Below are 27,117 nucleotides of genomic sequence, written 5' to 3'. Positions count from 1 at the left end.
ACAGAATTCAGGACTGTTTTGGTCTTTCAAAAAGCAAAAGGACTATTATGAGGTACTCTGGGACAAAATCTTATAAATTGGGCTCCGTGGCCTAGTTTTGGGGTCCTTGCCATGAAAAGGTCTAGGAACCACTGGTCTAAATGTTGGTTTCGTGATTTTTTATTGTGTAGGAAATGCTAAGTGAGCGACTCTGGACACGTGTTATTTAGTTGCCCAACTTTACGGGCCTATGGGCGGTTGTTAAATGGAGAGAGACAGGAAATACCCTTACCTTCTATCTGAACATTAGGGTCCCATCAGCTGTTGTATTTTAGGAGTGTAGCGAGTTAGAGTCTCTGTTTCCTCTGACGAAGATTGTGGACTGTTCTGGACTAGAAACCCTTCATAGGCCAGCTGGTCTGCTTTGCTGCTGTTCCCGTTCTAAACACTCATCAGGCCCATAAATGCACTTTAATTGCACTTACAGATGCAGAAAATGGACACATGAAGTGTGTGTGTGTTTTTTTTTATGTTTCCTGTTTAAAATAGTTTTCCATACAGGTTGATGATACAGAATCCACAAAGAAAAACATACTCAGATCCCTCTATGTTACAAGCATGTTGAGGTTCTGTCACCTGCAGACTCTCCACCAATCACAAGCCTCCTGATTGCACTTTGAGTTAACGACACCCTCCGTCATCCCTGCAGGTGATAATGGATCTCATTAGGACTGACTCTCTCTCTCTGTATCTCTCTCTCTCTCTCCTTGGGACTAAAATAACTGCACTGCTTTGCAGGAGGACGAAACAAAACGCATACAAGTGTTTGACATTTAAATTCTCTAGTATAAAAAAGTAAAGACGTATCTATATAGCTGATAGTTCTTCTTTTCTTCTTAAATATCACAGACAAACAAAAAGTCAGAGACTGTTAGGATGCGTTCACGTCACCGTTCTGAGTTTGTTAGATCCGTTTCCTTCGTTTGGAGCAAAAACAAATAAATTGTGAGGGTCACCAACTCGTGGAAAAGGCCCGAGGGGTTATGGGTAAAAAAAGGCTTCCAGATTAAAATGAGCTGTGCAGCAAAACAACACGTTAAGTATCTTGGTCCTACTCGGTGTCAGAAAACATTGAGGAAAACGCCAAATTCCCATGCTTTACGGTAGTTTCTCCGTCGCCTTGGAAACGGAGAAACATTCACCAGCAAGCAACATCAGAAAGGTTTCAACATGCAAATCCTCACATATTCATTAACCGCTCCCAAAGTTGGACTTAGAAAAGAGACTGATGATAAATATCTGGAAAATCTACTCAGATTTTGTTTAAGAAACTGTAAAGTGTTTGTGAACCAAAACCTCTCATTCACAGTGACAATGCTGACATTATCACCTGCCATTTCACATTTACATAATAAACTATTCAAAATATAGTTGAGAAATGAGCTGCAGTCATTTATAGAAACATCATTGGTCTAGCAAGGAATTGGGAATCGTTTTTGAAAGTTGTCCAACGATACTCAGAATGATGTCAGACTATCGAGGCAGCCGAGCCGTTGAGGAATCAGTAAGTGGAAGTGGGAGTAGAGCCGCGTTGGCTCGGTTAGATTGAATCTAAAACGCCATACGAGAGTATTGATTCTTATTTTTTTTTCAGTAAAAAATAAAATGGAAGATCGCAGCCTAACAGTCTCGGCTTCCTGCTGTTACAAACTGAAGCTCCTCACCTGGACAGCAGTGATGCCGCTATAAAAACAAGCTGTGTGTAAAATAGGAACCAGATAAAAATGTCCCCCCCCCGCAACAATAAATCATTTACAGTCAATGTAAGAAAATGAATTTAGACTTTTGATTTGAAAAAACAACGTATATTATATATTGAATACAAATGAAAAAAAAATTGTGATCATTTTCCGTCCGATGCTGAAGATATATATATAGGGTTGGTACAGAGGTGCATAACAGTAGGTGTCCAACACTAAAAAATGGCCCTACAGCGGTGCATCATGGGTAGTCGTTTTACATCGATGAGTTGTGGAGAGACATCGTTTTAATTTCGGCACTTAGAAAACAATCACAATGAGTTTCGCGTCATTGTTTCATATTGAACAAAATTTACAAAGCCATTCAAACAGTCATAACTTTTTCATCAATGTATGTATATATATATATATATATATATAGACAGCTGGGATTGGCTCCAGCCCCCCCGCAACCCTAAATACAGGATAAGCGGTAGACAATGGATGGATGGATATATATATATATATATATATATATATATAATTTTTTTATCTCATTTTGTTGGTTTTTATAACTCAACTTCAAAAAATTGAGAATATTCAAAATACACTTTAACCTCACTTCGTTCTGTTAGTATTTACAGATATGTACAAGAGAAAAATTACACCTGCCAACCCGCCTTTTTTTGTCTGTAACATCAGCTTTTCTGAACAGGAAGTGAGATACAAAATCTTTTTACTTTACATATTTTTTTCCTCTATAATAATAATTTTCCTCTAGAGATCCCGCCCCACCTCCAAAACCCCCAGACCAAAGTCCAGAGAGCGACTTATCGCTGTGGTTTGACCCCCATCCTGCCCCGACCCCCTCCTAGCACTATATGGATGTACTGTGGGTGGCCTCAATGGCTTCGGGTATGGGTCCTCCGGAGACTGCCTGGTAGGACATTGGCATGGGTGTCTTGCCAGGGCTCTGCCGGAAGAGCCCCCCGTTGGGGGCCCTGTGTTTGCACTGCATGGTGCCGCTGAGGCTGGTGCTGCTGAGCGGATGGTGCAGGGGCAACGTGTTGCTGCCAGGGCCCTGGGACAGAGGTAGCGTCCTGCCTAGGGTCCCCCCATGGTGAGGGTGGGGAAGAGGCGGAGGCGGCCCCCCCTCCCCGGGAAGGTAGGTGGTCACAGCGAGGCCCGAGGGCGGGTATTCCCGCACGGACTCCGGCCCCGGGGCCATCAGAGAGGCCTGGCTGGGCTGCATGCTGCCGATGTCCAGCGCAGAGATCTCGATAGAGGGGCCGGGGATCTGCTTGTGGGCCAAGTCCTCGTCCAAAAGACTGTTCATACGACGATGCACCTGTTCCAGGTTCACCTCCTTGTCCTATAAGAGGAGGAGTGGGGGGGTGGAAGAGGGGAGACAGGGGGGAGGGAGGAGAGGAGGGACACAGAGGCTGAGATTGGCGATGGGCCGGTTTCTCAGACTGTTTCAGGTCTGCTGGTGCTCCATGCATTCTCACTGGTGTTTGGACTTTGTGTTTGAATTGACGGGCTCTTGTTTCTATTGGTCGTTTTGGTACGAGGAGCCCAGCGGGAACCAATCTGTATGTGCACCTTGAAATCAAACTTGGCCAGTAAATATTAAAGGTTTTGATGTCTGGTGAAAAACAATCCTGGAGCCAAACGGACCGACGGCCATTTCCTGTGTTTCACAACGGACAGATCGATTTGTGATGAATCTAGACTCTCATTTCACCTCAACTATATAACAAAATCTCGTCCATTGAGTCAAATGATTACAATTCTAGATCTTTAGGTGTAAAAGTAAAGTGGGTTTCGGCATAAGACGTGTTGAAACCCAAACGACGCCCTTGACGCGGCGCCCTCGGGGGATCAGAGGATTGTTACGCTATTCAAACAATTTAATCAAAACATCGGCTGACACTGCATCTCCTGCCAGCTGCAGCCGCGCATACTTGTTAGGCATTAATAGACATTTGAGTGTTTCCCCCGCTGAACGGCGGGCGCTGCCTCGGTGTGGCGGGTCACGGGAAGGTAAAGGACGGGATGTAAAGACAAAGGTAGGAGGCGTGCGTCGCATAGCAAGCCGAGGATCTGGATTCCCTCCACGTCTCGCCGCGTTTGTCGCCGCGTGAGCGCATCTTATTACGACGCATAGACGCGCTCCTGAATGCAGCGTGGCTTGGCTCCAGCATCGGATTCACTTCAACTCAGGAGTACAATGATATTAGTCACAGTAACTCATCACAATGACACAAGTGATATTCAGAACAATGCACATGACACATTTACACTGTATATTAAATCACACACGCAGATAATTAAGTTGAAGCCGCGCTTTGTTTGGCTGAACTATGAACTGATAAAGCAGCTGTTTCTGATAGAACTCTGGGACCATTATTATTATTAATTTTATTATTATTATTATTAAACCACCAGTAACCACAGATGTGACCAAATCAAACAGGACTGACATCTTTGTATTCATTTTTAAAACGGTGACATGTTGACCAGAAGCTAAATTCTGTTTAAAAAGTTGGTGTATTTTTATTAGTTCATTCATATATTTCTTAATTGTCATATTTATAAGAACAGAATCTAAATAAATTATTTGTTTCAGCCTTTTAGAAACCAACAATGCTATCTGATAAAAGATAAATCTGATAAATTAAAAGAAATGAGCTCCGTGTTCTACTGAGGTTAATAGAAATAAAATGAGCAGGAATGCAGCTATTATTAGAAATATGTCGGCTCTAAAGATGAAAATGATGTTAGTGCTGAGTCTTTATGTTGAGGTAGAGTTGTGGAAGAGCACTTCCTTTCAAACAGCGCATAATAGCCGGCGCAGAAAGCAGCTTGTGAATGCACACTTGAGGAAACCTGGGAGTCCCGGTGCATCGTGGTCCGCCGTGGCGGAGGCTGAAACCATCTGTCTCCGGCTTTTGTTCAAGCCTTAAAGGAACACGTAAACATACAAGGTGTTTATCCGCGAGGCCCCCGAGCCGAGTCGGAGTGATCCCTCTCCAGTCTCACGGAGCTCCTCTCAAAGCCAATTAAAACAGCTCGGTTCAGGTTATTGTTTCACGACTGGCATCTCATTAAAATATGTTTTTTTTTCGCCGGCGTGGAACTGGCGGTGAGCCCGAATAAATAAATGCCTGGGATTAAAACCTCAGCCGGTCGTTAAAGACAGACTTGGTGATGTAAGTGCAGGGGAAGAAAATAACAGGCGTCTGAAAGCCGTCATTAATTTGGAAAACAAACAGCTCCTTTAATGAGCGCTGCCGGTGGGGCGGATTTTAAATCGCTCTCCCTCCTGCGACTTTGCAAATTCTGCAACTGATGAGTAGGTTGTGCTCAAGTGTGATAAGAAACAGTTTCTGGTCATTTTGGATTCAAGTGCTCCTTGGAAACATTTCAACCTTCGTGTTTTCTAATAACCAGCAGCCTTTCATATCAGTGTCTCTCGCTATAAGATGTGTTTTTGTCCCTGAAGTCTGATGTAGAGATCCGCATCGGACCACATCGGGGCTTCAGCCTCTCACCTCAGCTGACTGGATGCATTCTAGACAAACTGAGTTTGTGAGGTGACGTCTGGCTTTGCAAATTTAACTTTAGTTTAAGAATGTTGATATTTGAGAATAAGATTGTGCTTGTTTAACAAACACCAGTTTTTGTTGAGTAATTCTCTATAAAGGGCTAAAAACACCGAGCTGTAACTGTTAGAATAGGCAAGCGTGGAAAGGCACTACGCCTTGTCATTTTTATCACAGTGTAACTGTTCAATTCCACACGTAAAGAACATGTAAAAGTGAGGTCAAAGGTCAGCCCTTATGAAATGTGTTCACACAGTTAAAGATGACCAACTGAAACAAAGAAAAAGAAAGGCACTATAAGAACAAGGCGGGTTTCTAATGCCAGGGGATGCAGTGTTAAAGGTGGAGCAGCCAAGGCATCAATTACAGCTTCAATTATCATGTCGTCTGCATAGAGCAAAAGCGCAAATTCAAATCAATCGCAATTAAGACCAAGCGGTCTGCTTTCAGACCATGAACCAAATTAATTTGGCCCACTTGATTTATTTCCTGTTGAGCTGAAACGTCTGGTGCTGGAAATAATTTCCTGCTCCATTTTCTGATAAGGAAATTGAGAATTAGCTTTATTTGTTTTGGGAGAGTTTTAATGAGCTACCAGAAACTTTATGAAAATGTCTGATTTAAGTGTTTTTCTTTTTCTTTTGAGCTCCCACATTAAAAAAAAAGGTTGTAAGGGACTACCTATGAAGATTATTAGATATGTGATAATTGACATGCAACCATGTTATTTTCTATATGGTTAAAATTGAGGAAATATTAATAGATGACATTAATCGCAAAACAAAGCCCTGCATGTTTACTTTTTTATATTTACTGGAATATTAATCAAGAGATATATCCAGGATCAGGTATGATAACACATTTTTGCTTAGTTGAAGATTTAAAATTGACCCAAAAAAAATCAACCCTCAACAAAACAAGAGGACCTTGGCGATGACACACTTATTTATTTTGTTGTTTTTATTTTTGATAGTTGTATAGGAGGTCTATTCTGACCTGTATCAATAGCTTCTGCTTCATCCCAGCCTCTCTCTCTGTCTGTCCAAATGTCCCTCCTCCCCTCCGATGAAGCAGTTGTAATGTCATTATATGTCAATGGACCAGAAACCCTTGCCAGTCTGTAATCCTTAGTAACCTGCACGAGATCATAGACAGTCAAGTGTAAATAAAAAAAAAATAAAAAGGATAGATGGAGAGAAGGAGAAGGAGATAGATAACACGGGTGTCCACATTGACATATAATTTGCAATAAGACGTGACACAGTGATTGTACTGGCGGTTATGGACTGGGATGTCGGACACAAATCTTATTGCTAAAAGGGTGACACACCCAAACGTACACCGTCTGCTCACACTTTAGTTTATGGATCCATTTTGTCACATGACACAAAAACCGGCCTCGTGATATGTCTGTTGTGTTTGGCACCGGAGGTGAATGTTGTGTTGTGGAGGTAGAACTTAGAGGTAGAGTGAAGCATATGGTGAAGCATACGTTGAGCCCCAGTTCCAGACTGTATACTGGTACTGTATGGTGCAGGTCTACATGGTGTACTGAGAGGGTCGGGATTCCATTGTGGATCTCTCATCATACATTTTATTTCTTTAATATTGGCAAAGAGAGACTTTGAGTTAAGTGAGCAGAATTCTCTTTTGCTTTCACCTCCCGAAATAACAAACAACACTAACTGCAGATTACTCCAGCTAATTAACGTTAATCCCACAGCCAACTCTTTCTCCAGCTGAGTGTTTCCCAACCAGGCGGTCGTGACTTGGGATGCACCGATCCACCTTAATTAATCCTGATGCAGATATCGGCCGATAACGGTGTTTAATTAATAAGCCGTACGCTCCACTAGACTGGAATCATTCTTTTATGTACACGGCTTGATTTAAACGTCGTTTCACTAACTAACTACAACAAAACTAAACACAGAATTAAACTGAATTGTTGGATATTAAAATAATGTAAACAGAGGTACAATTCAAGTTTAACATTCTTTTATTCAGCAACTAAACAGGAATTCAAATTCCGGTATAAAATGCAAATAGTAAATAAACATAGAATTTAATCCAGTAGATCGGCCTCATTGTCATGATACCCTGATTTAGCTATTTGAGTCAGTATCAACCTAATATCGGTGCATCCCTAGTCAGGACCTCCATAATGGGTCTCCTAATGAAGTTGATGAACATTTTCTAGCTAGTTGTACAGTTTATTTAATGCTTGTTGCCAATTTAGGTTAAGAGGATTAGTTACTGGATTAAACCCCACCCCTGTGTATGTAGGACAGCAATTCTACCTTGGACTAAATTAATCTCCCATACAATTAAACTGTACCCATAATAACGTTTTAGAGGAAACTTATTTTCTCACGGATTATGGTCATTGTTTTAAACATGTTTGTTAACATTACAAATTATAACTAAACAAAAATGCAACACATTTTGTTGTTTAGCTTTAGTAAAACACCACATTTCAGGTTAAAATAAGATTTCTTAAATTTGTTACGTTATTTAAAACATGGGCATAAATTATAAGAAGTCAACATTTGGTTTTCACACAGGACACAAACAGAGATGTCCAGGGTGAAAGTCCTTTCAGGGACTATATTTAGAAACATGTTTGTGATACGTCAAATATTAATGTAATAAACAAAGCAATGGCAATGCAGTTTTGTTGTATGGGAACGTGTTTTTTTTTTAAGAGATAGAACAAAATATAGCTCCATTTATGTTTTTCTTTTTGTTTTTTTGCTTTTTAACTTGACAACCCACTCTGAACACCAACTGTGCAGCTCAACACAGCCTTTTGAAGCCTCTCTTATATAAGATTCTCATAAAATTTGGCACTATTGCAATGCTGCACATACACTGTAAGGTTGAGTCCTTCAGGCTCTCACCAACCTCCCCAAAATACAACCTTTGTAGTCTTTTCCAGAACACAACTTCTGATTGAGCCAGCAGGCAGACTCGGTTAGAGGCTAGCTGGTGAACGTAGACGAACATTTGGCAGCTTCAGAGACGGACATGTCCCTTGGGAGCTGGTAGAGACCAAATACGGAGCTAAAAGAGCGAATATTGGGCTTCTTCTAAGGTTTGTTTTTATTTTGTATTTCCTGAACCGTTGCCAAATTACATCATCATTACACCGCTGCTCAACATTTTCACTCTTTCAAATTGCAACAGGCACAACAGCTGCTGAAATATACCTAATGTCTCTTGACACAAAAACAGTAGTATATAGTCTGATACTGGGACACAACTTGACTCTAGACCAGTTAAACTACGTTTATAAAATGTTACCCCGCCCTAATTCAGTGTTAAATCAGCATATTATAGACTTTATGTGGTGACAGTTTCAATGGCGTCAATTATTTTATCTGCGCTAAACACATAAATTATCAGATGCTTCCATCAAGTCATTGTTGTCAGTGTTTATTAATGCTTATTCCAGTGTGTTAATGTCTAATTAACTTCCTTCGTCTTAAAACCCCGTGAAGGTCTAACTTTTGGCTCCACTATTATAGTGACTTTTCTTTCATTAAATGGAAAGTGTTCTGGTAAATGAATGCTGTACGGTTTTCATTCAGTAGGCACTTAATAAGGTTCAAGTATCTATTAGCAACATCAGCAAATGATTTGAACCAACTGTGATAATGTCACTGTTAATGTTAAATCCCAGGGAGAGCTGCACGTTAAGGTCCTCTTGGATATGATAAATGGCTCTTTCGCCTCTTGACATCTCATCAGGATTTCATACTGAAATGGAAACTGTCCAAAAGTGTTAAGACAGTGACAGTGTGTCTGTGTTCAACGCTGTTACCACGTTCTGCCTGAGTGATCTCTCTGCTACTAATTATAATCTCTTTTCAGAACAATTGCGTGCAGGAAAACTACCGAAGCCTCTCCAGTAAATTAGTTTAAAACAATAATTCAATAGCGAACCCATGAATGGTTATGAAGCCTGCACTGTGGGAATTAATCGTTTAAGTCTGGGGGTGCATTCAATGTTGTAGCAGGGGGTTTGCTGGGAAACAAGGGGGACATGCTAATAGCCAAATCCTGACTTGCTGGGCTAATTTGAGACTGTTTGCCTAAGGCCTCGAGTGTATGCATCAAGCCAAAGGAAAAACGATTCCCAAGTGGATCGAGAAGCTGTGGTTTTATGTGCGTATTAGTAAAGGCAATGGTCAAGGGGAGTGTGCTGTGTGCTTTAGAAAATATGCAATAGAGAAACAGATGAGCTCTGGTGTCTGTAAGTTTAGGACCAGGTGGGTGGGGAGTGATGGACGGATAAAAGAAAAAGGGGTAATAATAAGACCAAATTTGATTTCAATCAGTGGCTTGGGCTGATGTGGCACAGAGCACATCTACCTACTCTGTCCTGTCTCGCCACTCTCTGTCCCCCAGCTCTCCGAGACTAACTACTTTCTTTAAACTCTCTCCTCTACAGCTGGGTGTACTGGAGCTCCACTAAGTCGGGGCTCGCGTCTGCGGCTGGATCCTTAAAGTAGAGTGTGGCAGTGTCTTCCCCCTGCTGGCCCGTCCGCCGGGCCCTGTGCTCGGTCACCTCTTTGGGCTGCTCCTGGCGGCAGCGGTTGCTGTTCCACCATGCCTCCAGCCCGGCCACCAGGCAGGCGAGCAGCAGGCCGGCGGCCAGGATGCAGAAGACGCCAGCGAAGCTGTGCAGCTTAAGGGAGCGACCGTCAGGATGGGCGCTGGCATGGCTGCTGAGGTCGCAGCGGCCGGTGCGAGGCCACCACTTCTGCTTCATGATGTCCAGGTCGCCTTTCTCCTGCAGCTCCAAGATCCTGAAGAAGAAGCAGGTGAGTCAGAGAAATGATTAATTCATGTCTTTGAGTTCAATACAGCCTGGTTAAACTGCTACATGAGGGTGTTGGGAGTCAATTTAGTATAATATGCAATTCAAATTAAAAAAAGTTATAAACCAGTATAAATAGCATAGAAATCCATGGTATAGTCATACTGACCTGAAAACCACGATAGTATGGTGTGTCATATAAAGGTCCTAGTATAGTATACAGTACAAATGTATACAAAAGCCATAGTATAGAGAGTCGAAAAAAATCTGTATAGTATAGTCTGGAGAAAAAAAATAATAGTATGTCATAAAATGTTTGTCGAAAAAAGTCAAGTAGCGTGTTGAAAAAGAGATGGCATAATATGTGGTAAAAAGTGATGAAAAAAGTCATAGTATTCTTTGTCGAAAAGTAAAGTATGGTAAAAAAAAAGTGATGAAAATCAACATAATAAACTATGACCTTTTTTGACATACTAATTTATGACTTTTTTCAACACATATTTTGACTCTTTTCGACAAATTATACTGTTTTTTTATGACTTTTTACTACATACTATACTATGACATTTTTTATGGCATACTATATGGTTACTTTCTTTCAACAGACTATAATGTGACTTTTTTACAAACTATTTTGACACGTTTTTCATGACTTTTTTCAACATGCTTTACGATGAGTTTTTTATGACTGTAGGCCTACTATGATTTTTTTCATTAATTTTTTTCGACATACTATGACTTTTTCATTACTTTTTTTGACTATACTTTGATTTTTTCAAGACTTTCTATTACATTTTGAACGGACTATAGTATGATTTTTCGACAGATTATACTGTGACTTTTATTTAAGGGGTCTTATAGGGTCATAGAGAGAGTCACAGACATCTTGCCTCATGTAGTGTTAGTTGAGGGACTGAGGTGATTTTGCATCACAACAGACTCAAACCTCTTCTCGCCCCTATACCAAAGACAAGCATCCAGGAGGGTACAAGGATGGGGCAGACCGTGACTCCACATCCAAGTCACTCCACTCCACATCCGGCTGGGTCAGTTTGTGAGCCCAGGTTCTGCTAGGAGTTCTGGAGGGACAGCACTCAGCCAGGTTGTAGTGGAAGGAGGGAGGCAGACAGGAGCACATGAGAACATGGGTATCCAGCAACCAGCAGATCCGAGGGTGAAGAGCACATAGACCTCCAGCCAGAGTGCCCGGAAGCAGAGAGACGGTGTACAGGCGTACACCATACGTTGACTCTGGGACGAGTATCGTATGTCGGAGTAAAGTATGATGAAAAAAATAATAACTTTTGACTTGTGTGTAGTCATTCAGTTAATGTGCTTAACATGTGTCTTGTTTGCTCTGTGTATTTAAATTGCCCTTTTCATGTCTGTCTTTGATTAGTCTTTGCCATTGAACTGTGAGTAAATTCCTGTCCTCCGTTAAGTCTGTTCTGATTGGACTTTACATGACTTATACTACCTTGGTGCCTGTTTTGCCTACTATTGGAATATTTCTGACTTTTGTTTGATCAACTGCATCTTGGATTTTTGCCCTGTGCTGCATATTCCTGCTAAGTCACAAACCTTAATTTTACACTCTTGAATAAATAAAATGTATTTCTTTGTCAGCCTCTGCTTTTGGGTTCTTAATTTGGAAGATTAGCACAGTCAGTAGAACTTTGCACTTTGGTTCCTGACATAGTTATAGTTGCCAAACTACAAAAACTCACCATCGCGCAGAGTAAAGAAAAAAGTTATGAAAGAGGTCATAGTGTGTTGAAAAAAGTAATTAAAAAATCATGGTAATCTTTCGACAAAAAAGTCATAGTATAGTATGTCAAAAAGTGTTAAAAGAAATCATAGTATAGCATGTCAAGAAAAATAATTAAAAAACCTTATAGTAAAGTCTGTCAAAAAAGTTGTTAAAAATGTCAGTTTGCCGAAAAAAATTATGAAAAAAAGTCATACTATAGTCCATTCAAAAAGTCTTAAAAAACCATCATAGTAGTCTGTTAATAAAAAGTAATAGCGTAGTCTGTCGAAAAGATCATTAAAAATGTCAGTTTGACGAAAAGTCTTAAAAAACATCATAGTACTCTGTCGAAAAAAGTCATTAAAAGTCAGTATTGTATGTGGAAAAAAGTCGTTATCTGTCGAAAAAAGTCATTTAATGTCATAGTATGTCAAAAAAATCATAAATCATAATTATTAAAAAGTCAAGAAATTTATGAATTTGACAAATGTACTTTTTTGTTAATTTGCGGCATGCTATAGTAGACCTATGAATTATTTTTCTTGCAAAATAATTCACCTTGACTTTTTATGACAATTTTGGACTCATTACACTCAGACTTTGCTGAACATACAATACGAGGGATTTTTATGACTAAAAAAGTCATAGTATAGTATGTCGAAAAAAAAAGTAAAAAAAGTCATAGTATTGTTTGTCCAAAAAGTCAGTGTGTAGTATGTCGAAAAGTCTTTAAAATGTTGTTAAAAGTAAAAAAAAAAAAGTGACAGTATTGTATGTATAGCATGAAAAAAGTGATAGTTTAGTATGTTGAAAAAAGTCAGAAAAAATCGTAGTATAGTATGTTAAAAAAGTCATAGTATAGTCTGAAAAGTCAGAAAAAACGTTACAGTAGTCTGTCATAAAGTCATTAAAAGTCATTGTTTAGTATGGCGTAAAAAGTAAAAAAAAAGTGACAGTATTGTATGTCGAAAAAAGTCATAGTAAATGGCATGTCAAAAAGTCTTTAAAAACGTCTTAGCGTAGTACGTCGAAAAGTCTTAAAATAATCAGTATAGTATAGTAAAAACATCATAGAAAAAGTCAGTGTACTCTGTCGAATAAAGTCATTAAAAAGTCATTAAAAATGTCACTGTATGTCAAAAAAGGTTATAGTATAGTATGTTGAAAAGTCTTTAAAAAAGTCATAGTATAGTCTGTTGAGGAAAATCAGAAAGTCATAGTATAGTCCGTCAAAAAAGTAATTAAAAATGTCAAAGTTTGTTGAAAAGTCTTAAAAAACATAGTAGGCCTATTCTGTCGAAAAAAGTCATTGTATAGTATGTCGAAAAAATCATAATATCCATAAATTGTGGGAAAAAATGATTAAACAGTCAAAAAAATTATGAATTCTATGAATTTACTTTTTTGTGAATTTGCGGCATGCTATAGTAGGCCAATGATATTTTTTCCTGAAAAAATTCACCATGGCTTTTTATGACTGTTATGGACTCACTTCACTCAGACTTTGCTCAACATATGCTATGAGGGATTTTTATGACTAAATAAGTCATAGTATAGACATTTTAGTCATTTTTTGCAACAATTTATGAATTTTATCAACTGACTTTTTTTGTGAATTTTCGACATGCTATATATATGACTCTTTTTTGGAAAAAAAATCACCCTGACTTTTTATGACAGTTTTGGACTCACTTCACTCAGACTTTGCTCAACATACGATATGAGGGATTTTTATGACTAAAAAAGTCATAGTATAGTATGTCGAAAAACAAAGAAAAAAAAAGTCATAGTATTGTCTGCCAAAAAAAGTCAGTATGTAGTATGTCGAAATGTGTTTAAAAAGCCATAGTATAGAATGTCTAAAAAGTCTTTAAAACGTAATAATATAGCATGTCGAAAAGAGTGATAGTTTAGTATGTCGAAAAAAGTCAGAAAAAATCATAGTATAGTATGTAAAAAAAGTCATAGTCTGTTTGAAAAGTCATGAAAAAAACGTTACAGTAGTCTGTCGTAAAGTCATAAAAAGTCATAGTATAGTATGTCGTAAAAAGTAAACAAAAGTGACAACATTGTATGTCGAAAAAAAGTCAAAGTAAACGGCATGTCAAAAAGTATTTAAAAACGAAAAGGAAAGGAAAAGTCAGTGTACTCTGTCGAATAGTCATAAAAAAGTAATTAAAAATGTCACTGTATGTTGAAAAAAGGTTATAGTATAGTACGTTGAAAAGTCTTAAAAAAGTCATTAAAATGTCAAAGTTTTTCGAAAAGTCTTTAAAAAAACATCATAGTAGGCCTACTCTGTCGAAAAGTCATAAAAAAGTCAGACTATAGTATGTTGAAAAAAGTCATAGTCATAGTGTAGTCTGTTGAAAAAAGTCATAAAAAGTCATAGTATAGTATGTTGAAAAAAGTCATAGTACAGTATGTCGAAAAAATCATATCCATAAATTGTTGAAAAAAATGATTAAAAAGTCAAAAAAAATTTGAATTCTACTAATTTACTTTTTTGTGGGAGTCTCCGTTATAAAAATGGTTAAGACTGTAAAATCCATGACAGTAAGTCTTTATTAGCTTTTGTCAAAATTACATTATCATTATGAGGTATGTATGTCCGACGGTTGAAATGAATATGCACTTGTTCTACCACACAATTATAATGTTTCTGTTGGATCATACAACAAGAAAATGCTCTTTCCACACTGTTTGCCAATGCAAGTGAATAACAACAGCAGGAGGAATTCAAATATCCGGTCATGCGTAGCTGCATGTGGTTTGGTTTCCTTCATTAAATCAATGCGACGGAGAACAGGCGGCTCAGCCAAGGCTGTGCAGACGTCTCATTGATTCCTGAACTTCACACAACACATGAAGCGTTAACCGCAGCTGTAATTCCGTTACTTGAAACAAGTCGAAGTGGGCGATTACACGACACGTTCATCGGCTCCAATCGACGTGACGGAGCAGCAATGGCGTTCAAGGAGCGCCGCCGCTGAACTTCTCTCAATAAACTGACATTAGGGGGTATTGGATCAAAAAATAAGGGATTTCTCTTTCATTTAGAAAACAATCATCTGGCATCAATTGTAATCTTATGCCTTGGAACACATTGACTTTTCTTTTTTTTTTGTGTGTTTTTTTTATTTCACTGAGGTTTTGAATGCTGCGGGTCATTTGGGGATTCATCCTTTCACAGTGACAGCTGGATTGGTTGGCTTTTTTTTCTGGATTGAGAAGATGAATTTACACCTGGTTAGGAAACAGCGCAAAGTATTTTCACAGGAAGTTATATTTCGTCATGCAAATTGTTGTATTTGTGTCCAGGTATTTACAATATATGTCTGCGAGATTTCTAGAACAGGATCATTTTATATGACCACTGTCCTGGATTATTAGACTAATCACAACATAATAATCCATCTATCCATTTTCTACCGCTTATCCTGTATTTAGGGCCGATCCCAGCTGTCATTGGGCGAAGGCAGGGTACACCCTGGACAGGACGCTAGTCTATCGCAGGGCTACAACATAATAATATTTATCATAAACACATTGTTTCTTTGATAAGGCGTCATTGTTTATTTTTGGAAGTTTCCTCGAAAGAACTTTGATTTAAAATATGATTTACTTTGAAAGAATAGTTGAAAAAAAGATTACTTTTTCAATAGTTTTAGAAACTTTTAATTATTTCACCTCAAAATCACATATCTGCCTCAGATGACAGAAAAAAAACCAGTGAGGAGGGATCAGCTCTCTCAGGATGGACAAAAGTGCAATAAATGTCACGTGGACGGAAAAATCAACGTAATAATTACAACGTAGTAAATGATATCAAAGTGGTAATAGAGGAATTAATAGTCGATGACTATTCATAATAACAGCAGCGGCGGATTGTTTTTGTTTTCCCAAACAAGCAAACGAGCGCCAATGTGGCTGGTTTGTGACTGTTGCCTGGCAACGAATCAGTCGCATCATTTTCTCCAACTTACTCTGACCTAAAACATCCACATACGTCACATGCGTGGTCGTACTGTATTCGTTAGTGACACGCATTACGTTTCTCTCGGCCGGCGTGTTGAGTAACGAGGTTAATTAAGCAAAACTCTGCCACGACCACCGAAGAACAATCTGCTTCAGCAGCAGGAAAATCAGAGCCCAATTTGCTGCATTTAATCTGCTCAACTCAGCGTGAACATGTTGAAGGTCACACACACACACACACGCAACACCCCTAGGACAAAATAGTTTTACAGCACAAATGAGCAGAAGAAGCAACAAAGTCTGCGGAGGTTATTAATGGCAGGATTATCGCAAGGAAACCCAGGATGGAGGTAATACGGTGGTTATGGGACAAGGTATTAAAATGACTGTTGGAAATGTGGAGATAATGGTTTTTTCGCTCCGAACAATAGCTCTGCCCCCAATTTAACACTCTGAAGCGTTATTCCTGGTTGTCCCCGAACGCCGCACCGCGAGGGCGCCTCGGGCTGTTGGACGCCCGGTGAACCGCGCCGCTGCAAAAACTCCCATTAATAACCAGCGCCTTTTGTCTCCATTTGGTGTCACAAATTAATCCCTAAATAAACATAGAATTGCTTAATTAAAGAGGAAGTGTGAGGAGGGGGGAGAAATGGTCCCGCAGGCACAATGATGAACCCGACCATCGCTGCCATCGGGCGCCAAAGAAACAAAACGCAGAGGAAGTTTGAAGAGCCGGAGAATCAAACAAAGTCGAGGTGGCTTTCGTACGTAAATCACAGAGCAGCCGACCTCTACACATTATATTTAAACCAGAAATAAGAAAGTCGGCACAAAAACACAGATTTCATCTCCGGCCAGGAGCGCTTCAGCACAACGACGACAAAGAAATGTTCCAGAATAAACCTCGATATATAAAATATAATAATACATATGACACAGACATACTTAAACTCTACAACCCAAACCATCGGCTGTAAAACTGCTTAAAACGTAAAGTTTCTCGTATCTAGATTTCATTCCTCTGATTTTATAAAAGTCTATGAGAAAATGGTCCTACTTCTCTCTTGATGTATTATCTCAGTAAACATTGTAACCATGAGTTTATGGTTTCAAGCTCTAGTTTCAAGTCTTCTTCAATCCAGCATGATGTTCATTTAGTACATTATGGTCCATGTAGAGTCCACCAGACCAGAAAGCAGGGGATGCTTTAGGGGCGGGGCTACCTGCTGATTGACAGGTCGCTAACACGCTACCAATAACGTTAACACTTAGCTGTAAAGTTGACCTTGATCTATGAAGTTAATTTTGTTAGCAGCTTCACACCAGAATCCACATGGATCCAGATCCAGTAAGGTTACTGCTCGGGGTGCCGATCCACCCGTCGCTCCTTCACAGTCCAAATATGGTCACATCCTTCACTGGTTGAACAAATTCCAAAATCCAAACTTGAGGCTTCAAAACCGAGCTGCGTTGTGGAGTGGACGTGTAGGAGTGCGCAGGTGATCTGATCCAGACACTTACTAAGAGGACGATCTCAGAGCTTTAAAGAGCAGCCCAGAGAAACAGGATGTAGCTGCTTTGTGAAGGGAGGAGGGGAAGGACGTGTGTGGAAGTCAGATAGACGCACGGCTGGAGGAGGAAGTAAATGACATGTTTCAGCGTGGCGCTGCTCTGAGGCCCCAGGCGTCCCTCCCACGCAGCCAACACATCGCGCCGTTTCCCCTCCACGCTCAGCGGCGCGGCGGCTAATGCTTTGTGTTAACATCTCTATTAACGCGGCCGCTGTTGAGCCGCAAAGCTCACAATCGCCATTTGTGTTTTCAAAGATAAATGACACAGGAAGTTACACGGGCGGTTTGCGCGTCGAAGAGTTCGGGGGCCAGTGTGAGATCAAACGGGCTCCCGGCTGAGAGCCGGCGTATAATCGCTGCCCTCCACACAACTTCACGCCGGCAGTTCAGAGGCTTTCAGAGCGGCTCCAGGGGACGACGGGCCCCGCTGCTTTTCATTCCACACAGCCAATCACAGAGAGGTTTACACCTGGGAGGCCACGCCGGGCGGAAACCACGGTCGACTCAAAATGAAATTCTGGAATATGAAAAGTGGATATAGCCATTAAGCCACGAGTCTGCGGAGAGCGCAGCCTGAGGACACGGCGGCTCAAAGAATATCCGAGTGTTAACTTCCAACAGTCTGCTGCCAAAATTATTACATTCAATCTGCATGCCAGAGCAGGATTTTTTAGAAAAATTGCTTGAAAGTAAAAGTCAGTTCCCTCAAATTACAAAAATAAAATTCTGATATCTTTTTTCAACTCTAGAACGTCTCCAAGCAGTTGGTTTTGTTGGTATTTGTCTCCAGAAAGAGGAAGTTATACAGATATAATCAAACCTACGATATGACATGAACATGTAATCAAATGAAAACCCAAAGTCCATTCAGGTCAGTAGGTTTAACAGCCGATTTGATCTTTTGTCAATAATGAATTTAATCCCATGTGTTTTATGTGTTATGGCTTTGGGCTGATTTCAGGTTTCCTACCAGAACCAATGACATGCTTTCATTCATTTTTCCCATCAGGCTTTGCTGCAGCAGCACTTCTCAGCCTCTCTCAAATATACAAAAACAATCTCACCAGCTTCTGTTTAGGAGCCCGACCCAGAGCTTTTGCTTCAAATCGCATGATCTTCATCAACAGAGTTAGGCCAGTTTGTTTGTCTGGAGGAAGATCATGCACAACAATCAAAAAGCTCCAGAAGAGCAACTAAATGGACCTGGTGGTAAGAAGCTACATGCATAAAAAAATAGTTCAAGTTCATGTCTACCTGTTTATTTGTACTACTTTGACAATTTGTCTCTTATGTAATTCGTCTAATTTGCCAAAATCGCCGTCTTTATCCGAACGAATGATCAAACACCAACGATGAAAACGCAGCTGTTGATCAGCTAATTTGAGGCGACTGCAACAGGAATAATCATGTTATCAGACTTTAACTTTTCCATGTTCAGCAGGCTGAGTTGCAACTTTTTTACACCAACTTCCTGTTTGCCTTCGGAGCGCCGATCGATACGAGGCGGATGAGAAAGTCGGGGAGCTTACGCGACGCCTCGCACTGCTAATTCATGATGTAACGATGCGGAGACTCACTAAATGATCTACGTGAATCTTAAAAACTCGCACTGGGATCAATTTGAGTTTTTGGTGAAGAGAGAGGAGACTTCACCCTCAGCTCAGACTGAAAGGAGCTAATTGATTTAAAAAAAAAAAATGCCTTCGCCGAAACATCAACCTTGCAAGACGGAATAATGAGTGCACGTCTCTCTGTTTACACATCATGGCGTGAATAATCCTTCAGCTTCATGACGCCGCTGCTTTCCACGAGCCGCTTTCGTGTGAGCTTAATTGACTTAAACGCAGGGCGCCGTTATTGATTTAAGTGCCTGCAGGAGGTGTTTCTTACCTCGCACTTCACTTTCACCTGCGCGTCTCCGTCGCATTTGAAATGAGTCGGCGTGCTACTTCTTATCTTAACGAGCGCCCCCTCCTTAACGAGGATTCTGCTGTAATTGGCTGAGACGGCAGCGTCTCCCGCTCTCACCGCCGACTGATAACGAGGACCACGACGCCGCCCAACGACCTCCGTTGTTAAGTCCTCGCCGCCTCCGTTACAGATAAAACACCGAACCAGCTCACAGGAACAGGAAGTCCTGATGTGTTAAAGCAGAACGGCATCGACCTCACAGATAAAACACCGAGGAGGTTTCAAACATGCACACAGGAAGGAGAAGATACGTCTGTTTTCATGCTTTTTATATGAAGATCACCTTCTTTAAATATCTGATAATCCTAATTTCTGCTAATGAACTTTGAATTATTCTGTAACTTCCATTATATTTAATTGACTTAATGGATGCACTGTGAATCATTTACTGATGTTTAGTTAAAGACAGAAACAATTAGAAGATGCTGAATATACAATAATGTCTGATCTTTGTTTTGGCTCTTTAAGTTTATAATAGTATACACTAAATCATTTTAATTCAGTTTGGTTTCTCTATTAATGAGTGAATGTGAATATGCTGCTGGTAACTAACCTTATGTCACATGTAACATAAAGTCTCTTTCTTAAACAAACGGGTCAGCCTTCATCAGGGGAAGTGACCCAAACCAACCGGTACAGGAGAAGAATAAGAATAAAACCCTGAGCCGATAACCTTCAGCACAAACCGGGATCAGATCTTAACTCATCATCAATAACTTATGAATAATCCCTCCAGTGTGTTCTGGGTCTACTCCACCACCTCTAAAAGGGAGGCGACCAGCAGGATGTTGATCTGATCCCCAATCCAACCTCAGCTGGACTGTCACTTGTATCCACGACCTCATCCTCAGGGTCACTACCCAAACCTGCAGACCACCGTTGAGGGTCACGACCGAGCTCCCCGTTCACCACGGCGGTCCGAAGGCGAACGCCCACATCTCCACCAGGCCGCCTCACACTCCATTTTAACCAACGAGCAACGAGACCCTTCAAGTCAACCGTACGTTGTCGTGTAAACGTGGCCCTTTATACGGCCTGGGGTCACTTACTTCTGGGAGAAGAGGTCTCGGTAGGGGCTCCCGTGCTGCATGGCGATGCCGTAGCCTTTGCTGCTCATGCTGTTCCCCGACACGGTGATGGTGCAGTCGTCGTCCGTCAGGGCGGCGTACTCCAGCACCGCCATGTCCCACAGGAAGGCGTAGGGACTCTTCTTCGCCTACACACACAGACACACACACACACACACACACACACACACAAACACACGCACTTAAATAAAATAAAACATTCAGACTCGCTGACTGTAAAATCTCCTTCTCCAGATTTCACTCTCATTTCTATGGAAACACTGGACTCGTTTGAAGCGCCCAATCAGTTCTAAATTTAGCCAATCAGAGCGGCTCTGCTGACGGGCAACAAAACCAAACAGAAGGAATGTTCACTGAAAAATATTCACAAACATTTTTAAAGGAAAAAATACGACAAATGAGTTTCCTCCAGGTTCTTGAATTCACAGATTTTCTAATTTCCTGTTTTATATGATCGAAACTGAATATAATTTCATCCATTATAAAAGTATATATACAGTATATATATATACACAAAAATTAAATAAATGTCAACGTAAAAATATATACATTTTTGTATAGTTTTGTTTATCCCACTTTGTCATAAATGAAGAGCAAATCCTCTAAAAAATATATTTCCCGTATAAAATCAGATTGCAGGTTTGTTGTGTTGAAATGTAATTTTTCATCACCAGGCTGCAAACAAACAAAACTACCAGGACTTTAAATGCATCATCAGAGTTGATACATTTAAATCACAACAACACCTCGTCCCTTTTTGGATCCAAACTTGGCTGGTAAACGTGTCATGTTATCAAACACTCTTGTGAACTGAGAGGCTTTTAATTCTCGCTGCGCAGGAGGACGAGGAGGAGGCGTGTCCTCCTGCTGGCTGGCTGAGGAGGAGGAGGTGGAGGATGAGGAAGAGAAGAAGAATTTGGAGGAGGACATGGTGAAGGAGGAAGAGGAGGAGAAGAAGGTGACGGAGGAGGAAGAGGAGAAGAATTTCGATAGGGAGGAGGAGGTGGACGAGGAAGAGGAAAAGGAGGGACGAGGTGGAGGAGGTGTATCCTCCTGCCGGCTGGCTGAGGAGGAGGAGGTGGAGGACGAGGAGGAGAAGAAGGTGGAAGAGGAGGAGAAGGTGAAGGAGGAGGAGAAGGTGAAAGAGGAAGAAAAGGAGGACGAAAAGAAGGTGGAGGAGGATGTGAAGGCAATAGTGGAGGAGGAGGAGGAGGAGGAGAAGAAGGTGGAGAAGGAGGAGGAGAAGGAGAAGGTGAAGGAGGAAGAGGAGAAGGTGGAAGAGGAGGAGAAGGTGGATGAGAAGGAGGAGGAGAAGGAGAAGGTGGAGAAGTGGAGGAGAAAGAGGAGAAGGTGGAAGAGGAGGAGAAGGTGGATGAGAAGGAGGAGGAGGAGGAGAAGGTGGAGAAGTGGAGGAGAAAGAGGAGGAGGAGAAGGTGGAGAAGTGGAGGAGAAAGAGGAGGAGGAGAAGGTGGATGAGAAGGAGGAGGAGAAGGAGAAGGTGAAGGAGGAAGAGGAGAAGGTGGATGAGAAGGAGGAGGAGAAGGAGAAGGTGAAGGAGGAAGAGGAGAAGGTGGATGAGAAGGAGGAGGAGAAGGTGAAGGAGGAGGAGGAGGAGAAGGTGGATGAGAAGGAGAAGGTGGATGAGAAGGAGAAGGAGAAGGTGAAGGAGGAGGAGGAGGCGTGTCCTCCTGCCGGCTGGCTGCAGAGGAGGTGGAGGAGGTGATGATAACACTCATGTAGGAGCAGCTGCGGGTGGAGAGTGAAGTGGATGTGGGTGTTGTCACTGTGTCGGCACTTGAACCTGCTCGTTGTCACTGCTAATTGTGCACTTACATACATGAACAAAGTGCCCTCCTCCTCCTCCTCCTCCTCCTCCTTGAGGAGTAAGGTGGAGGCTTCAGTCTTCATGCTGCTTCTCCTCTCATGGAAGCAGACAGAGAAAATGCCGTTTGCCACGCGTCGATGCTAAGCTACGTCACAACACCCCGGGACGCTGAGAGGCGTTCGGCAGGGAAAAAAAGCCTTCAGTAACTCAAAGGAAACAGGAATCCTCAGATCTACAGTCACCGGCGCTCCATGCAGAGAGACTCCCGACCGCCTCAACGACGCCTCCACGCCGAGTCTGCCTGACACAATAAGACGACTTTCCATCGCTCTAACAAACCTTTTCCCACACAGTTTATCGGGGACGCCATGACAACCTAAAACTGCGGCTGTGAAGATCAGAAAGAAACACATCTCATTAAGCTAACGTGTGAGATCTGGACACGCCGCTGTTTTCACTATTGTAACATCATGTGTTGAAGTTAAACGGCCAGTAAACAGTCAAGACGGCCAAAACACCACCTACGTGTGTCTTTATAGATCGTGTTCTAAATGTTCAGTTGTAATGGAGCTTAGGAGAACTTGATTTTAATTGTTATTTAGATCTTTTTTTGAGGTGATGATAAGAAGTCTCACTTTTTCCATCTATGCTCCTCCATTTGGATTCATATTCCATATTTCTTATGCTGGGAACGAGAGCAGATAGATGTATGTGAGCCTCAGAGGAGTTGATTCATTGTGTTATTTTAGGCGTTTTTTACTGCAGGATGCTGCTACTCCACGCATGCATCTTAGGATCCGACGCCTCCTGATTTAACGCTAATGTTCAGTGTCGAGGTGGTGGGTGAGCCTATGGGGGGGCCAGAGGTCTCATCGGCTTACAGACCTCCAGTTAACGTTACCATGACCACCAGCAGATTCAGAACGCTGGTGCGGACGGTGTTGTCTGATGGGTTCATTTCCCCGCGTCGGCCTCTGGAGTCGGTGCTGATGAGAGCGGAGGGCAGCGACGTTATGGAGACGTTAAGAGTGAGACAGCTGCTGTTGGAGGGGCCTGTCTCACCACTTAGAAGCTCAAACGATGCAGGAAGTGTCCTCGGCTCGGCTGCGTGGAGCGTCTCTCTGCCAGCGCGTGGGAAGACTGGAAGCAGCCGGCCACCACCGTACGGGGGAAAGCACTCGACGACGATGAAAGTGGTTAAAATGTGTGTGTGTGTGTGTGTGTGTGTTTGGGGTTTGTGCGCTGAGAATACGCCATAATATTATGCAAATGGGAGAATAATGGATGCAGATGTGTCTGACGCTAATTTGTCATCAGCTTTTTTTGGGAGATGGATGAGCACAATGACGTACAGCAGTGAAACACACACACACACTAATTGGTGTATTGTGCCACTGCTGAGTGTCTACAGAGTGCCGCTGTGTGTTTGTATACACATTACACCTGATATGCTGCTATGAAATACTGATACAATAACGACATCATGCATCGTTGAAACATCTATGAAAGGTTTATCAGGCTTTGAATTTCAGTCTCCGTGTATGAATGCTAATCATTTTTAGGTACTTAAATTTCAACTAAAGCTAATAACTTAAGAAATGATTGGTTCAAATATTTCATTACTGGTTAAAGCCTTTATTTCAAATCTCCTTCGTTGGGCAATTTGATGTTATCATGACACACAATTTTTATTTAAAAAATTACACAATTTTTATGTTACAACATATTAATTATTTCTATATGTTAACTAAAAAATATATGTATTGATTAATTATTTTAGTTTTTTCCAAAATAATATCATTTATATATATAATACTACATTTTCTTTAAAATTATAAATTATATTTTGGAAAAACTAAATGAATATATTAATAAACACACACGTCTCACCTTGCGTATGCCCTCAGACGGGCTGGACACGGAGTAGTCCATCCCGTTGTTCTTGCTGATGGTCCTCCACAGCTCTGCGTAGGTGCTGTCCTGCTCCAGAGGGTTGGTGCCTTTGTTCCTGAAGTAGTCGTAGACCGCCGAGTCCCTCACGGTGCCGTAGTCCACGTCGATCTGCCGCGCCAAGTCCTGGAACGACCTGGAGGGACACGAGACACGGGGACACGAGTGAGGAGTCTGTACATTCAGTCATTCCTCCGGTCTTGTTCTGGCACCAGAGACCAGAGCAGTGTTGGGTTTGGTTTCTCTCTGAATCGGTTTACGTCCTGTCAGGTATTCAGTCGAACAAATGTGTAATTCTAACTTCTTCATTCGAATAATCACGTCTCTTTTCTTCAGAGAACCGTAAGCTGGTTTCAGAACAGTGGAGAGGTGGGAGACCAGTTCTCATCGTGGACGGCCACGCAGCTGACTATTGTAAACAGATGTTTCAGCAAGAGTCTTTTTATATTGTATTTTAATAAGAACAGCAGCGTTGTCTTCAACACCAGCGAGAATATTGATTTTCTGACAAACAAAGCAAAGATGAGAAGAAAAAATATCTATTTGATGCTAAAAAGATTTGTTTGATGCTCTGAATAAAAGTTAGAGTTAATTTGTGATGTGCACCATGAACCATGTAGAGAAAAATACTGTTATAAAATGAGGGTGTGGTTTTATCACTGGGGGTCTGGATCTATCACTGGGAGGTCTGGTTCTATCACTGGGATGTCTGGTTCTATCAGTGGAAGGTCTGGTTCTATCAGTGTGTGGTCTGGTTCTATCAGTGTGTGGTCTGGTTCTATCACTGGGAGGTCTGGTTCTATCAGTGTGTGGTCTGGTTCTATCACTGGGAGGTCTGGTTCTATCATTGGGGAGTCTGGTTCCATCAGTGGGGGTCTGGTTCTATCAGTGGGGAGTCCTATCAGTTGGGGTTCTGGTTCTATCAGTGGGGGTTCTGGTTCCATCACTGGGAGGTCTGCTTCTAACAGTGGATGTCTGGTTCTAACAGTGGTGGTCTGGTTCTCTCAGTGGGGGTCTGGTTCCTGCTGGAGGTCCTGGTTCATGGACTACAGGAGTAAATCTGTTTGAATGTGAAACATTAAAATAAAAACCCGGTCCTGTTCTCGAGGGCTGCAGGTTCATCTCGAGTTCATCAGGGGCCGAATCCGTCACGTGGTGTTTATCATGTTGTTGACGTGTTTCCTCCCAACGCTCGTGTGCGTTCGGGGTTGTTGTCGCGTGAACACAGTCGAGCTGCCGTCAGGACGGGAATGTTAATAACTCCCTGGTTTTAATTGGATAATTGCGGCGCTGGTGGAGGTTAGAGAGGAAGTCTAATTGGATTTTGCAGCAAATGGATGCGTTCAATATAATCTAGTATCTCTGCGTGTGTGTGTGTCTCTCTCTGTGTGTGTGTGTGTGTGTGCGTGCGTGTCCCTGGAGGGCAGCTGCACGATTCCACATCATCATTCAATAAACATCAACAGCCGAGCCGTTTATTTATCTGAAATGAACTTCGTTCGGCAGGCCGAGACACACAGCTGCTTTTTCGTAGCGTTTTAAATGAATTCCGTCTTTATTTCTTTAGTTCTGCTGCTCGATTCTCCGTTTAAGAAGAAAAGACGGACTATTGCATTCAGCTTCTTTCACAAAGCCATCGCTTTAATACTGAAGGACGCTGACGGTAGAAGAGCTTCAAACAAAGAGGGGGGGTTCTATAAAATCTATTCATTTACACTGTAGATGCCTTCAAATAAATACTGTACATTTATGTTTATTGTATGAATTATTATTAATCTGCAGCAGACGTGACGCATAAGAAGAAGAAGAAGAAGAAGAAGAAGAAGACGTGACGCATAAGAAGAAGAAGAAGAAGAAGAAGAAGAAGAAGAAGAATACTTTTTGTTGTTGCAGTTGCATTTACTCGTGTTTTAGGGTCACTGCTGGAAGTTGATTCTGTTGAATAAAGTAAACTAAGTGCTCTTCTGGAATAAATTTACTCTTATTTTATTCCTTCGTACACAGATTTCATATAAACTGTTTTTCTTCATAAAGCCTGTTGTTTTTTATTCCCCCTCTCGTCTCGCTGCAGCCGTCGGACAAGCGTTTTTTCAGGTCTGCTGTAATTTGGAGCCACTCGAGGTCGAATAACGTTGTTTCAAAGCAACTCGGAGAAAAAGAGGAAACACTAGAGTTCAAAAAGCGTCGGGGAAATAAAATGGTGACGGAAAGTGGCTGCTCTCCAAAAACAACATGTCTGAGTACAGTCCTTCAGAGAGGGCACTATTTTCTCTTACACCTCTGGATGACACACACACACACACACACACACACACGCTCAGACTCAGACACACACACACACACACACACACACGCTCAGACTCAGACACACACACACACACACACACACACACACACACACATACGCACGCACACGCTCAGACACACACACAGACGGTTCAACAGTGACAGGCTAGCAGTTTCCCCTCGTTTCCAGTCATTGTGCTAAGCTAAGCTAAGTGTCTAGATTTAGTCTGGACCACCGGTTGCCTTTATTGAGGAGAACACACGTTTACTTTAACAAGTCACAAAATTAGCTCTCTTTCTTTTATGAATGAGGATTAATTACGAGAGAGAGAGATAGAGAGAGAGAGATAGAGAGAGAGAGAGGATATCCTCCTCTTATTTCCACTAAGGGTTTATCGCCGCTTGACTTTGGAATACGTGTTATTAAAACGTACACATGAATATTTAACACGATGTTTGCTCTTTCAGCCTTCAATGCTATTTGACCATGAGCCCTTCGTTTTTTATTAGATTTAGCTGTAAGCTGAATATATTATCCGTATATATATTACAG

General features: G+C 41.5%; 1 protein-coding gene across 2 annotated transcripts in view; it reads right to left on the bottom strand.

The window, feature by feature from the left end:
* Positions 1–2,384: 2,384 nt before the first annotated feature.
* LOC311032573 (glutamate receptor ionotropic, delta-1-like) overlaps positions 2,385–27,117 on the bottom strand; it is a 388,903-nt gene continuing 364,170 nt past the window's right edge. Inside the window, exons 14-18 of one of the 2 annotated variants that reach the window (XM_084039468.1) lie at positions 24,219–24,414; positions 20,465–20,631; positions 9,894–10,134; positions 6,320–6,458; positions 2,385–3,090 (exon numbers count right to left, since the gene is read on the bottom strand). In XM_084039468.1, the coding sequence (XP_083895594.1) occupies positions 2,621–3,090; positions 6,320–6,458; positions 9,894–10,134; positions 20,465–20,631; positions 24,219–24,414 (1,213 nt within the window). In that variant the 3' untranslated portion in view covers positions 2,385–2,620. The remainder of the gene's footprint in view (positions 3,091–6,319; positions 6,459–9,893; positions 10,135–20,464; positions 20,632–24,218; positions 24,415–27,117) is intronic. The other variant, XM_084039469.1, reaches the window with a different exon arrangement.

This window comes from Eutrigla gurnardus (genome assembly GCF_963514095.1).
Source record: "Eutrigla gurnardus genome assembly, chromosome: 22".
NCBI lineage: Eukaryota > Metazoa > Chordata > Actinopteri > Perciformes > Triglidae > Eutrigla > Eutrigla gurnardus.
This window is presented reverse-complemented; position numbering and strand designations above follow the sequence as displayed.